The sequence below is a fragment of the Paramacrobiotus metropolitanus genome, unplaced genomic scaffold (assembly GCF_019649055.1).
Source record: "Paramacrobiotus metropolitanus isolate TYO unplaced genomic scaffold, Prichtersi_v1.0 Parri_scaffold0000124, whole genome shotgun sequence".
NCBI classification, from domain to species: domain Eukaryota; kingdom Metazoa; phylum Tardigrada; class Eutardigrada; order Parachela; family Macrobiotidae; genus Paramacrobiotus; species Paramacrobiotus metropolitanus.
This window is the reverse complement of record NW_026570344.1, coordinates 366,538-379,102: the sequence shown is the minus strand read 5'-3', so window position 1 is coordinate 379,102 and position 12,565 is coordinate 366,538. Positions and strand designations below refer to the sequence as shown.

At 40.9% G+C, this 12,565-nt stretch overlaps 2 protein-coding genes across 3 annotated transcripts; both read left to right on the top strand.

Moving 5' to 3' along the window:
- The first annotated feature begins 2,514 nt into the window (after positions 1-2,514).
- LOC129598530 (uncharacterized) lies at positions 2,515-10,068 on the top strand. 2 transcript variants are annotated; one of them, XM_055496493.1, is made up of 4 exons: positions 2,515-3,800; positions 4,172-4,240; positions 8,637-8,750; positions 9,723-10,068. In XM_055496493.1, the coding sequence occupies exons 1-4, from the start codon at positions 2,796-2,798 to the stop codon at positions 9,846-9,848; spliced, it is 1,314 nt and encodes a 437-aa protein (XP_055352468.1). In that variant the 5' UTR covers positions 2,515-2,795; the 3' UTR covers positions 9,849-10,068. The 2 variants fall into 2 exon arrangements, with proteins under 2 accessions (XP_055352468.1, XP_055352469.1); XM_055496494.1 differs by lacking the exon at positions 4,172-4,240.
- Positions 10,069-10,478: 410 nt separating this feature from the next.
- On the top strand, positions 10,479-12,565 carry LOC129598559 (uncharacterized). Its single transcript, XM_055496531.1, has 3 exons — positions 10,479-10,683; positions 11,835-12,006; positions 12,177-12,565. The coding sequence occupies exons 1-3, from the start codon at positions 10,534-10,536 to the stop codon at positions 12,287-12,289; spliced, it is 435 nt and encodes a 144-aa protein (XP_055352506.1). The 5' UTR covers positions 10,479-10,533; the 3' UTR covers positions 12,290-12,565.

The following is a 12,565-nucleotide window of genomic DNA, read 5'->3' as shown; positions in this document are numbered from 1 at the left end:
GACCTTTAAAGTTCAGCCACTGTTTACCTTACAATTTTACACTTATAAATTACACACGCTACTGTGTGATGTTACACCTCTGTGCACCATGCATTACAACAACCGCAGCGCAATGGGCTCAGTACACCGATCGGTAATATGTACAATTACAGTAACGATTTCATACTTTTTGTGTATTATTATCATTGCACGACTTCTATAGTTGTCTCGTAGGCTTGCATTTTAGGTTGAACTAAGTTTCTAGGGGTAAAGTGGTACACATACGGTTACATACCATGTTTGGTACCGAGTATATGTAGTAGGCATTTGTACGATATATCTATATGTAGACCATTGCAGTTTTGCTTAAATACTCCAAAAGTAACAAGGCTGCAAGTCGATGCCAACATCTGCTACGGAAATGAGCTACTTTTACATCGCTTTTGCTTATTTATCTTTCTTCGCTGTGGTTTTGTGTAAGTTAAAGAAAATAATTTAGTGAGGGTATTATACTTTAACTTTCATTTCGACATTTCCAGTTTAGCTGATGTAAATTCTCTATTTTGTACGAATGATTGCAATGTTAGAGCAATACTATGGCACTATTGTGCTTAATATGTAGCGGATTTCCAGTAGCACACTTTGGGCACTTACGTTCGACAGATTGGACATAACGATGGCTGTTGTTGGCGTTTTGCCATTTTCCGAACTTTCTGCGCACAATCTTCGTGAAAAACATTTCCACAGCAGGAAGACACATGGCAGTCGTAAGTGACCAGCTCGAGGCAAATCCGGCATTGTACAGAGCCGCGAAGAACCTACCAATCAAAGAAGTGATTATTATCAAAGACTGATCGTATAAATCGTTTCGCTTCCGTATAAGCTTTCAGAATGATCAGAGAAAAATGTCAAATCAGTTACAGACATCCATATTCCAACAAAAACAAGAATCAATATTGGCGGGCCAGAAACTTGTCGACTGTCTCAGTTGTGATGTGCAACGTAAAAAAATAAAAACCGCAGCGTAAAAACGTAAAAATAACGTAAAAACCGCAGCAAATGCAGAATTAAGGAAAATCGAATTGGCTGCAAAATCAGATTCACTGATTCGCACAGGCTCGATGAAAATTCGCAGCCACGATTTTATTCACACTCCACACGAGTTATTTATAAATTATGTAGCTAAGAAAGCGTCAGTCTCAAGCACCAGACTTAATTTCTATGGACAAAATTATCAATAGACTTTAATCATATGGTTTACAAACATTTTAGTACTACAAAGTACGTAATAGTAATAATGATTAATGGGTAAGCTGTGTGGTCATGTGAAACTGCACTCATCAATGCACACCAGTCATAAAGCCGGTGCTCGGATTATTCGGATACTCGTACTAAATGATCCAAGCCTTATGCAGTACGACTACTCGTATGTATGCACCGTACATCATGCAAACTTTAATATATAAATAAATGTAGTATTAAATACTTGGTGAAATATACGTCGTGTAGTAAGTACGAGTATTTTCATTAATATGCATATTGCATGGTGCGGTAACTGATGCATACCACTGAGTACACGGTTTACGCTGTATTGTACAATGTACACAGCGTGTAAAACTTCATTCTGTTAGCAGATCTAGCGTTCCTTGTGTTTAAAACCTTGTAAATGGATGTCATGTGTAGACACAAACAAGGAAGCACATGCATGGATTCAATGCGATGTACTGATTATTAGCAATGAAGTCGATCCACTTTTTATAATTGTAAGACTTCCGTAAGCAATGATCGTACTCGTAGTCGCGCAGGCGCAGTATTGTAAAATATTTGCGAGGTTGCTACAAGGAAGTACAGCAAATAACACATGCGCCACAGGCCCACAGTGCAGTGATACTCTGTAAACCCCATTCTTTTCGCATTTTCAAAATTAATCATCATAGAAGAAAGCTCAGGAAAAGAGTTACTCTGCAGTTTGTTCGATAGCCAGAATTTTGCTGACAACTGTTGCAGCAAACATGTAATCTTCGCTTCGTTTCACCTATTCAGATGGCAGATTATAATCTGCCATCTGAACAGAATAATGGCAGATTATAATCTGCCATTATTACAGTACACTAATAATTATTAGTGTACAATACATTTAAGCAATAACATCCTTAAAAAATATTGAAAAATGGAACATTGTATCCCTTGCATCACGTTCTGTTGATCCTTTTGTTAAAAGAAAATGTAGCGCCGTGCACCGTCAAGTGCGAATTTCATTCGAGGAGATAGTCGTCGGCGCTCGTCGCTGTACATGTTATAAAAGCAGTCACTACTAACTTTACACCAATTGTTACGTTAAAACTTTTTTTATCAGTAAGCCGCATGGGAAATTTCTTCTGGAATACCAAAGCTGATTCTAGTACACAATCGAAACACACCCGTGCGTACGACTTCACACGTCCCTTGAATCACGTTTCACGCACACTTTGACAACTCTATCGGCACTGATTGGCTGCCAGCTACGCCAGGCATCAGCGCCGCCCCCACCGTTGATTTATGCATCCGACGTCATGTTCCCTGGTGGAATTCCTATATGATATCATGCGCGGCCATTTAGCCTTTTGCCGAGTTCATTTACATTTCCTAGCAGCTGCTGCACTTTTAACGATGAATACTCCATGCAAATAAGGTCCCTGATCCCTGGTTCATAAGCACACATACACTTGTCCATTCAAGCGGCAGCGATAAGAGCACAGGAGTTGCAGGAATTTCTCTCCCCGCAAACCCGAGTGCTTTCACATTTGCATTTTGTGCCATCCAGTGTCTAATACATCATGAGTAAGGCCACGCCGGCCACTGCACTGCTGCCGTTACCTGCATTTTCCCCATCATCCCGCAAGAACGATTGCATTGTCACCAAGCTGACCAATGTCCTGGCACGGACCCGCATCATCCTCCCTGACCGCTGCACCAACACTTTCTCCTGCCGGCAATCCCAATCCAAAGGTCAACTCAGTTGCACCCTGCTGGCGAACTTGTACTTCCTCCTCGTGTTCATCCATGCCGGCTACTACGTCCTGGAGATCCTGTTCGGGTACGCCAGTGTCGGACGGGATCAGTCCATCAACTCCCTGAAGAACGCCATCTTCAACAGCCGCTACGGGATTATGATTTTGCGCAGCACGATTCTGCTGGTCTTTTTCCGCTACCGCAGTAAAGAGTGCATGGAGATCGCCGGCGACGTGGCGGTGGAGCTGAAACAGTGCAGTCATGATGCACGCACTCTTTTGTGCCGCATTATCATTGCCATGGCCATTATCCTTTTCAGCTTCGTCATTGCCTGGGAGGTGATGGATTTCGCCATGTGGGAGACGGACTTCACCAGTACATTAGCCCAGCAGGTGGAGGTGGGATTATTCAATCAGAAAATTCCCTTGTGGAATCTCTTGCTATCCTGGTATCTGCTGGCCTCCCCGGTGAATATTCTCATGAACCTGGCCATGATCTGTTTGGCCAGCATCGTGCTGGGATTGTTTGCAGCGTGGCGATTGATGAATGGTTGGCTGATACGCGATAAACATGTGTATTTGTTGACTAAATTTGAAGGAGACTGGGAGCGGCTGCGGAAGTTGGCCGAGCGGACGGATGATGTGTTCTCGGTAACGTTGTTCGTGGCGTTGGTGGGGGATATTGCGTGTGCGGTGGGCTATGTGGGGTCCATTGTGATCTACGGGGCGGGAAGACCACTAGAGCAGATTTACACGACCTTTGGATTGTTCATTCATGCGGTATGGTATCCGGCGGGGTACATCGTTCCGTGCATTCTCTTCCATGAAGAGGTTGGTTAGCTTGTCAATATTTATACGAGTACTGTATTTTTAATGCGGTACGGCTGAAAATAACTTGAGGTGAACCATGCGAGGATCTGAAGAAACCTGTGACCCAGGAATCCTGTGATATACTCGTATAGAAGTATATAAATTTGGTTTGTACTCGTATAATCCAAATATTGTGCAAAATGGCAATTTAATTTTCCCCTCTAGACGTACATCACGGTTTGCTTATGCAACAAAATGCGATTATACACAGAACAAAAAATTAACGATAGACATGTGAAATACAGACAACAACCACAATATAATCCAACTTCAAAAGTTGTTCTAACTTTCTCATTTTCTAATTATTGATGATTGGTCTGATTTTCTGGCAGGTAGCCACGACAAATCGCTTGGTAATGAGCGCAATGGAGCCGCTTTTGAATAATGCCGAAGAAAGTGAGGTAGGTTTATGGTTTACTGCACAGGTCACGGTGAAATCGATTAAACCATTCCGTAAATAGCCGGCATGCTAAATGCGCAATTAAGAGCGGGGATAGTGGCCACTGCGTCCCAGTGATGACGTTGTCGCATTTGTGTCATAACACTTGTGTCCACATTTCACCCCGAAACAAATTAGCCTCTGCGCATACCATCGCGGAGCATCACCTCTCTTCGTCAGATCTGTACATCAATTGATTTATTTTTACCGCCGGGCTGTTTGTCGATTAAATGTCGGTCGGGTTGCCGTTAAACTATCCAAGCGCAGTTGCATGGTGATGTTCAAAAATGTTGGAATGTCGGCGCAGTCGATGCACATTAACGGCTGCGTTTTTGTTGCCCGGTTCTTTATTAGCTCAGACACTCCACTTAATATGGTTTCCGTTTAATATATAATACGCAGGCGCGATCATCCCTTCTAGATCTCAGAACGGAAACAGTCCGGCAGAAACAGATACTGCCTGGCCATGGGATCGTGCGACGTTTTACTGTACTGACGTGTTCCCGGCGCGTAAATGTCAGTCATAATGATTTACTTTATTACGGTCAAGGCGTCGGCTTGTTATCCGTATTATGGTAACGGTAAACTGCATTTGATCATAAACATAATTTACTCGCGCTTTTTTTGTGACAAGGTTTTGCTTTTTGATTGGTACATTATTAAGTCAAACCGATGAGATAACGCGTGTAGCACGCACTGCGATAAAACATGGCATAAATGTAAAAGGGCACGTATACAAGGTCATTCTCCCGAGCCAAAAGCACAATTACCTAAATCGTTCCATTTGCGGAGACATTTTTCTGATTTGATCTGTAATCGCCACTCGGCAGTCGATTGCTTTCTGCACCAGTTGACAGCACAGGAACAGCAGTTCCTCCTGATCGCTGGAAAATGGTTAATGTACTGCGAATATCGCCCAAATGAACTACTTTGTCCCGCGGGAACGGAGCATTGCACTCCCACGGGACGCTGTACACGGCATTTAGCTGAATAAGTACTGTTGTTTTTTCTGACCTCCAACGTATTTATATTGTTTGACTATGTTTGCAAGAATACTGTTGCAAAGCCATGTGAAAGGAGAGCGCCAAATCCATTCATTTGAGCCTCTAGGTGTAGTGGATGTATAGAAAAAGAATCAGGCATTCCGTTTTCATTCATTCGTTAACCCATGTTGTACACTGCCGTCACCCGGCCGTTGTAAACCATGATTTGCATGTGTCACTGTGTGCATCAGTGGAATTTAAATTACAAAACCGTTGCTGTCCATGTACGACATATGTGTAATGGAATTCGTGACTGAAATACTGTCAGCACAAGCAAACTTACTGAAAATCATGCGTGGCGCGAAATTATTTGTCTCCCTTATGTGCGCGTCAGCCAAAAAACGGCAGGAGCGCAATATGGAGAGGTCGTTAAGGGTCAAGTTCAGCTTAATCCAGTGGATATCGGTGGCTAAGCGCAACTGCCGACAAACTGATGTAAATCGATCGACACAGATACAGCATGTAAACTTCCTGTCGCTCCTGAAGCGGACTTAATTATTGGCACATTTGGGTTATATATATACCGGGCTTATAAATCCCAGCCGGGAAATAGCACGCCTCAAGGCATCGCATAACAATTCCAATGGTCCCTGAACAGCACTTCAGACAAACGTCTTTAGTAAACTATTTAATTAGGAAACCGTGACGGGACTATGGAAAAGATGTTCCTCGTCAGGAACATCAAGGGTCGAGCATATTGAGCCGTGAAAAGACTGCCTGTGCCTGTATGTTCGGCAATCCTGGACACACAGCACTCTGAACACATACGCTTCAGTGTTTACATTGTATTAATGTTTCCGGGCAATGGTCCTGGGCTACCGCTTCCGCCGTGGCTACCGCTTCCTCCAGTTTTCAAAAGAAAGCTCTGGTTTTGCATTTGTATACTTAAGGGATTTGGTCCGGTACATAGTGCCAAATTCGGGTACATACACGGGAACTTTCGCTGTTGCGCACTCCTAAACACTTTTTTGCATTGCTTTATGACATTTTGTAGCCAAAAGATTCGTATACATAGGCGAAAAAACCGTTTGTGCGCGCAACATCCGGTTCGGGAGTTATTAGTGAACTGAAATTCAAAAAGTTTAAACGCGCGGAGGTGTACCAAAAGTCTCATTATGAACCGATGCTCTTAAAATTTTGCACGAAAATGCACATTACTATGAAGATCGTTTTGGTACCGAACCAGCTTCCTACCATTTTTTAAATTTTAAAACGATTTTTAAAAATGCGCGACAGCGAAAGTTCCCGTGTATGTACCCGAATTTGGCACTATGTACCGGGCCAAATCCCTTAAACATTTCGGCTGAGTATATTACATTTACGACATATCCGAAATTTAAAGTTTAGTTCGATACTGCTTGGCAAGGGGGTCCGCGCGGGCCACCTTTTATGAGTTTCATTGACCAGAATCGTTACACCTTTAATCCCAGCTTCCGGATCGTTCCCAGCTTTTCTTTAACATTTATAATTATGAAATAATTATTAAATATTGTCGATCGTTACCTGATTAGCCATTGTTTTTTGTGGAGACTGTTACAGTATTTCTGTTCCTGTTGTAAACTTCTAGACTTCACGACACGTACATATTGTTTCCTGGTTTCGAAAGTAACTTTGCAGTTTTGCAAATTATCTTATTGAAGAAATGTTCCTAACCCTAAATCACTGTGCAGTGCGAACTAGAGTCGTACCACCGTACCTTTGAACTTTTAATTATGTACGGTCTTCGATCCATCCCAAGATGGTTTCGTATAACGGGAGTCGAGTCGACTTCCGGAGCACCGCACTACAGTATTTGAATAACTTTAATAACATCTACAAAGGTACTCTGTACGTCGCAACCCGTTCGATGAATTATCTTTGATGCAAAAGCATGTAGCCAACCAGTAGTTTTCCAAATAGAGAGATAATGTTTCTGGTATTTGTATAGTTCGGACTACAACAATAACGCATAATATCGAATTAAATAGCATCAGCAAACAGTAGTACTTGTACGTAACAAACGATCGGATAACAGAGAATATAGATATCAATTTTGATCTACCTTTGCTTCCGTAATACTTACACTTTCCTAAACAGAGGTCGTATTACTATGCTGGATTGCTGTGCTAATCCGCATCAATACTTACTCCGTTACTCGTTACTCACTTGACTGGCTGGTTTCTTGCCGTATATAGTTTTTCTACCTAATTCCTAGGTAAAAAATCATATCGTGGAGTACCAGCAGTAACTATAATTAATTCAACAGACACTATATTTTAGTATGACAGGACCTTACCATTAGAGCAAAATTACCGAATTTACTCTACATACTGATTATAGAATATGATCGTTAGAAAAACAAAACAAATTAATTAAAAACAATTTCGATCACACAGCCAACGCCCGCATTTTCTCGTGCGGTTGAATGTAAAATCTAATACGGCTATAGCTTTCTTGGTTTGCTCATGTACGTATTTAAAAGTAACATCATTTCTTACGATTTTGCATTGGTATACAATTTTTGGATACCGTTTAATCGAAGAACTCGGCGACCGCCAAGTCATCCGCCGAAACGCAGCATCCAAGAGGAGAATTCCCACCAAAATAACTGTTGTCCGGCGTTTTCTTTTCGTGCCAGTTGTGTGATCAGTTACATTTGTTCTACATTAATTACAACGTTAAACGGAAAAACTATTTAAGTGACATGCTGCATTTCATGGCACTGCGCACATACGCGAAATGCCAAAATTAAACGTGCTAATTATGTTCATGCGCCAACAGTTGCTCTACCGATGAAGTTACAAGTTACCGACACTTGTGACACGTGCGTGCATTACCGTGACCTCGATATGAAACACCCGCCCATAATTAAGATGGAAGTATACATTGGCTGCCGCGAAGATTGCGCGAATGACCGACGTTAGGGCCGGGGTTAATCAGAACGTCAGGACAACGCGATCTGTACATTATAAACTGGTGTCAGAAGCGCTGTTTAACAAAATAAATTCATCCCTAATTTAGTCTAAAGGTCATAATAAAAGGTCATAGGTCATCTTACGTCATAAATAAATTTTAAAATTAAACAAATTTTAAACCACTACAATCATAGCTCATTATCAATACGCACGTGGAACAATTTATTCATCGAATGCATTCTTCTAGTTCCACATGAGACAAAATAAGAAAACGGCTTCGAACACGTGCTTCTCTAATTATAATTTTGGAAAGCATCGTATGTGTTTGGCTTCACCGAATTAGTGAATCAGTACAATATAAACAGTCCAATGGTCAATATATTATATTATGGTGTAGTGACTATGATTTTTATTTCTTCAGATAACAAGCAAAACGATGACACATCTGAATTTGATAGTATCCAAGATCTCGTACCGACCGGAAGCCTTTACGGGATGGAAGTTTTTCTTCATAACCAGAAATCTTGTGCTAACGGTAATATTAAGTACCGTATATTCAATAAATTCGTATCTGTAATATTGTACTACTTTAACCCGCAAATTGCGAGTGCTTTATTTTCCGCTATTTATATTCCTTCGGCTTTCAGTGTGCTGTCGACTTATGTTCCTAATCGAAAGTTCGAAACTATCCATCGCCGCGCTCTACTCTACGGGCAGTTTGCGTAGAATCCAAGAATTATTGTTTTATAGAAAGAAATAGTGATACTACAGGTAATGCATTTTATACAGACGAGAGCGCGGCACTGGGCCGTTATACCGGGGTTATTTTCTATCGGCACGAGCATCAGATTAACCTTTCAAAAATTAATCCAGCATATCCTACAAAATCCCCAGAAATGTGTTTTTGCTTGCACACAAAGCCATACATTAACTGAAATGGTTTCCACGTTTTCTGCTACAAAGATATAATATTTGTAATTTTTATGGTATTTTTACGGTTTACTGCATGAGTTATACAGTTTCGTTTCACCATACTCTGTAGATCAATAACAATTTAAGTGCTTGCGCTTTCGAATAAGTACGTACTCGTACTCCATAGTTCATACAGGTATGAATAAAGCATCTCGAAATTATTAAAGGACTTTATAAAATACAACGAACCGTATTAATATGGAAAACAGAAACTTATGACCTTTAATGTGGTATTACTTAGCTTTATATCGAAACGAAAACGGAATAGTCATCATGAGGGAATCTATTACCTTATTTTCCAGTTTCCACCGATGTAAGTTATGTAACCAATAACTGTATCGCGAGAAAATAACATGATTCCACAGATGCACTGCAACTAGTTCATAAGCTATATTCGTATTCATAAGCTATATACGTTATATTCGTATATATCCGAACCGTTCCGGATATATGATTATTATATCATTGAAAACAAATTCATACCAATTTCGATTATGAAACGACCGAAGGTTTTATGACACCGAATTTCTCGCAGATCTCAACCGTTTTGGTATCCTACGCGCTCATCATGGTGCAGCTGATCGGACGCAAGCAGGACGTACAAGGTGTCGTCAATCTGATTAACGAGAAAATGAACGCCAGCACCGGCTCCTCTTTATGACATTTACCAACGGTCTGCTCCGGGGAGTGGCGGAACGGGGCGTCCTTCCTGTCGTGATAAAAGCTTACAAGCATGCTGCATCAGGATACATTCACGTATTACGGCCATGGTCATATCGCTTTCGAGAATTTGTGAACGCAATGAGGAAAAAATTGTTGACTGCGCATAATTTTATTAAATACACGCATATGTTGTTGTCATAAAAGGGGATTGTTCTGATTACGAAGAAAAATCATATAAATATTACCTTAAATTAGCCGGACCAATTTAGTTCATTTATGACATGGCGACCGTGACCTTGATCCTGTAATGGACGTCAATACCGAATAGAAAATAACGTGACTTTCCGAATTGTATTGACGATCGGTAATTCTTCGTGATGTTGCTACTTAATCATCAATTTCTGTGATCTCCCGGCGCAACTGCGTACTGCTTTTCAGGGTAAACGCTAGGTACATACACGCAGATTTAATTATAAGCATAATTCTATAATATAAGATCCCATTAACGAGCTCAATACACTGGAGTGCCCACACCGGAAAGGTGACGCTTTTCTGGGACACCGGGTACATTCAGTGGCTATATAATGCGCATCGGAGTGGTAAGCAGATAAAGCATCTAAAAGTACTTTTGAGCTATCTCGGGTCTACTCGTAGGAAGTGAAACGTTACGTTATTAATTCGAAATGCTGGAGCGGTTTTTATGTGTATTTCTTTGGCTGGTTCTGTCGGTTCTGCCGCTAAATTCCAGCTGGCTGATCATGGATCCACAACCACCGGTGGAGCATGCCAAGCGTGTGGCCGGGACACCGGGGTCATTTTTGTCCGATCAAGTTGTAAGTCATCAACAAAATTAAAAATTTTATAACTACCGCGCGTGCATAATTGCACATGGTTTTGAATTAATTTTAAATTTAGTTTCCTTGTTGGTTGTCATCCCAGTAGCTAGTAGACACCAAAAACATCACTAACCACTTACCTGACAAGTGAGGCAATTGTACAATCGTAAAACAACAGTTAACTTTCCACCTTGTACAAGCTATAAGCCCAATTTGCACTTGGATTAATCGTAGACTTATACATGGAAATTGTTTTATAAGAGTCCCAGTGCAAAATCTTTCTGGAATTATAACCTGTATTTTCAATTTACGCATACTTCGTTGGATAAAGTAAATTTTAAAAATTCATCCTGAATATAATCTTGCAAAATACAATATAGTAATGAATGTAACAAAAATACCAGCGTTCACAACGGCTGGCTAATACTAAATATCTGCCTTCCTTGCACAATTTTTATTATATATTATAAGCAGTAAAATGATTGATTCTTGCAAAGTGGTTGCTAGTCTCAAATCTGCATGCGTGCAGATTTGATCTCACCGTCAGGTAGTCTAGAACTATTATTATCTAAGACAGTCAAAATGGAAATTAAAGGTGCGGCGTAAGTACACGCAGCAGACACATCGGTTAATTATTGTACGCAAGCGCACTGCCAGTTTTAGCGCTGGCCTACGCCAGTGCAACTTTTGATAGCAATCGCCGGTACGATGCATGTGAAAGACTTTTCAAAACTATTCCACGAGTAGAACTAATTATAGTTCTATTTAAAAATATGTATACCATATACCCATACAGCAATTGTACTAATGTTGAAATCGTTTACCATTAGATATTTGAAACTTTTCCGGCATCTCAGTCATTGCCAAAAACCTCGTTTTAATCAGTATTAGTACATATTATATCATGCTACCGTCATATTATTACTTTGATGACTAATTACTTATCATTTGGGCAGTTTACCACGTATCAAAGACACTCTTTTGCAGTTTGCACGCATTTAATTTGAATACAATCGGCTTAATTCGCGTCATTACTGAGACCCGTGGAATCTGTCGATCTACAGAAATTAAAGAAAGCGTTAACTATAGGCTGTTAGCATGATAATTAAAACTCGCGCCGCAAATTTCATGTAACAAAATTATTGCAGCCCGCCCCGGAAAATGGTTATCGTGTTGGATGCTTAAGGGAGAGCAGCTTTGGTCGCAGTGTTAACAGACTATATCAGCGTTTGCTGGCCACGCCCGATCCGACGCTGGCGCCCACAACCTTTGGCCGTCCTTTGAGTGATGTCTTCTGGATGGACTTTTTGCGAATTCTGGGTACGCACAGGACAGATTTAAGCATATTGCGGTGACCTTTGCTAGCAAGGTAGCAACGAAAGCACAACTATAGCCTCAGTTTATAGTTTACATCAACAACTTTTGAACTAATACTTGGAGCACAATACAAGCATGTGGGATAATCTAGGGAAACCACTGTTCTATTTCAGAACGCGAAGCGCAGTCAAACACGGACCCCGAGTCTTCGGACACAAAGGTTATCTTGAATTTCCAACCCTGTTCGGCGCTCCGACTTCGCCATTTTGTCATTGGCAGAAAGTGATCCCGAATATCACTTGCGGTGATGCATACACGTATCAGGAATCCAAAGAATCAAGGAGAACTGATCTATTGAAAATACTGTACAGGACTTGGCAAACTCATTAACAAATAAATAAATTTCAAATAATGATACGCGTAAAATAACTAGAGTAGTAATTGAATCTATAAGTTTCTCAATGTTTGGGTTTCGCTTGAAGCCCCATAGACAAATATTTTTCGGTCCAAGTCTTCTAGTGACGATTAGACTCGGCTTGAGCGACAATATACTTTGGTCTGG

Bases quoted from the DNA above. Each gene is read 5' to 3' on its own strand.
- LOC129598530 (XM_055496493.1), top strand. From the start codon at position 2,796: ATGAGTAAGGCCACGCCGGCCACTGCACTGCTGCCGTTACCTGCATTT. The intron at 4,241-8,636 runs GTAGGTTTATGG...TTATTTCTTCAG, and splicing joins ATAATGCCGAAGAAAGTGAG to ATAACAAGCAAAACGATGAC. The intron at 8,751-9,722 runs GTAATATTAAGT...AATTTCTCGCAG, and splicing joins CCAGAAATCTTGTGCTAACG to ATCTCAACCGTTTTGGTATC.
- LOC129598559 (XM_055496531.1), top strand. From the start codon at position 10,534: ATGCTGGAGCGGTTTTTATGTGTATTTCTTTGGCTGGTTCTGTCGGTT. The intron at 10,684-11,834 runs GTAAGTCATCAA...AAATTATTGCAG, and splicing joins CATTTTTGTCCGATCAAGTT to CCCGCCCCGGAAAATGGTTA. The intron at 12,007-12,176 runs GTACGCACAGGA...GTTCTATTTCAG, and splicing joins GGACTTTTTGCGAATTCTGG to AACGCGAAGCGCAGTCAAAC.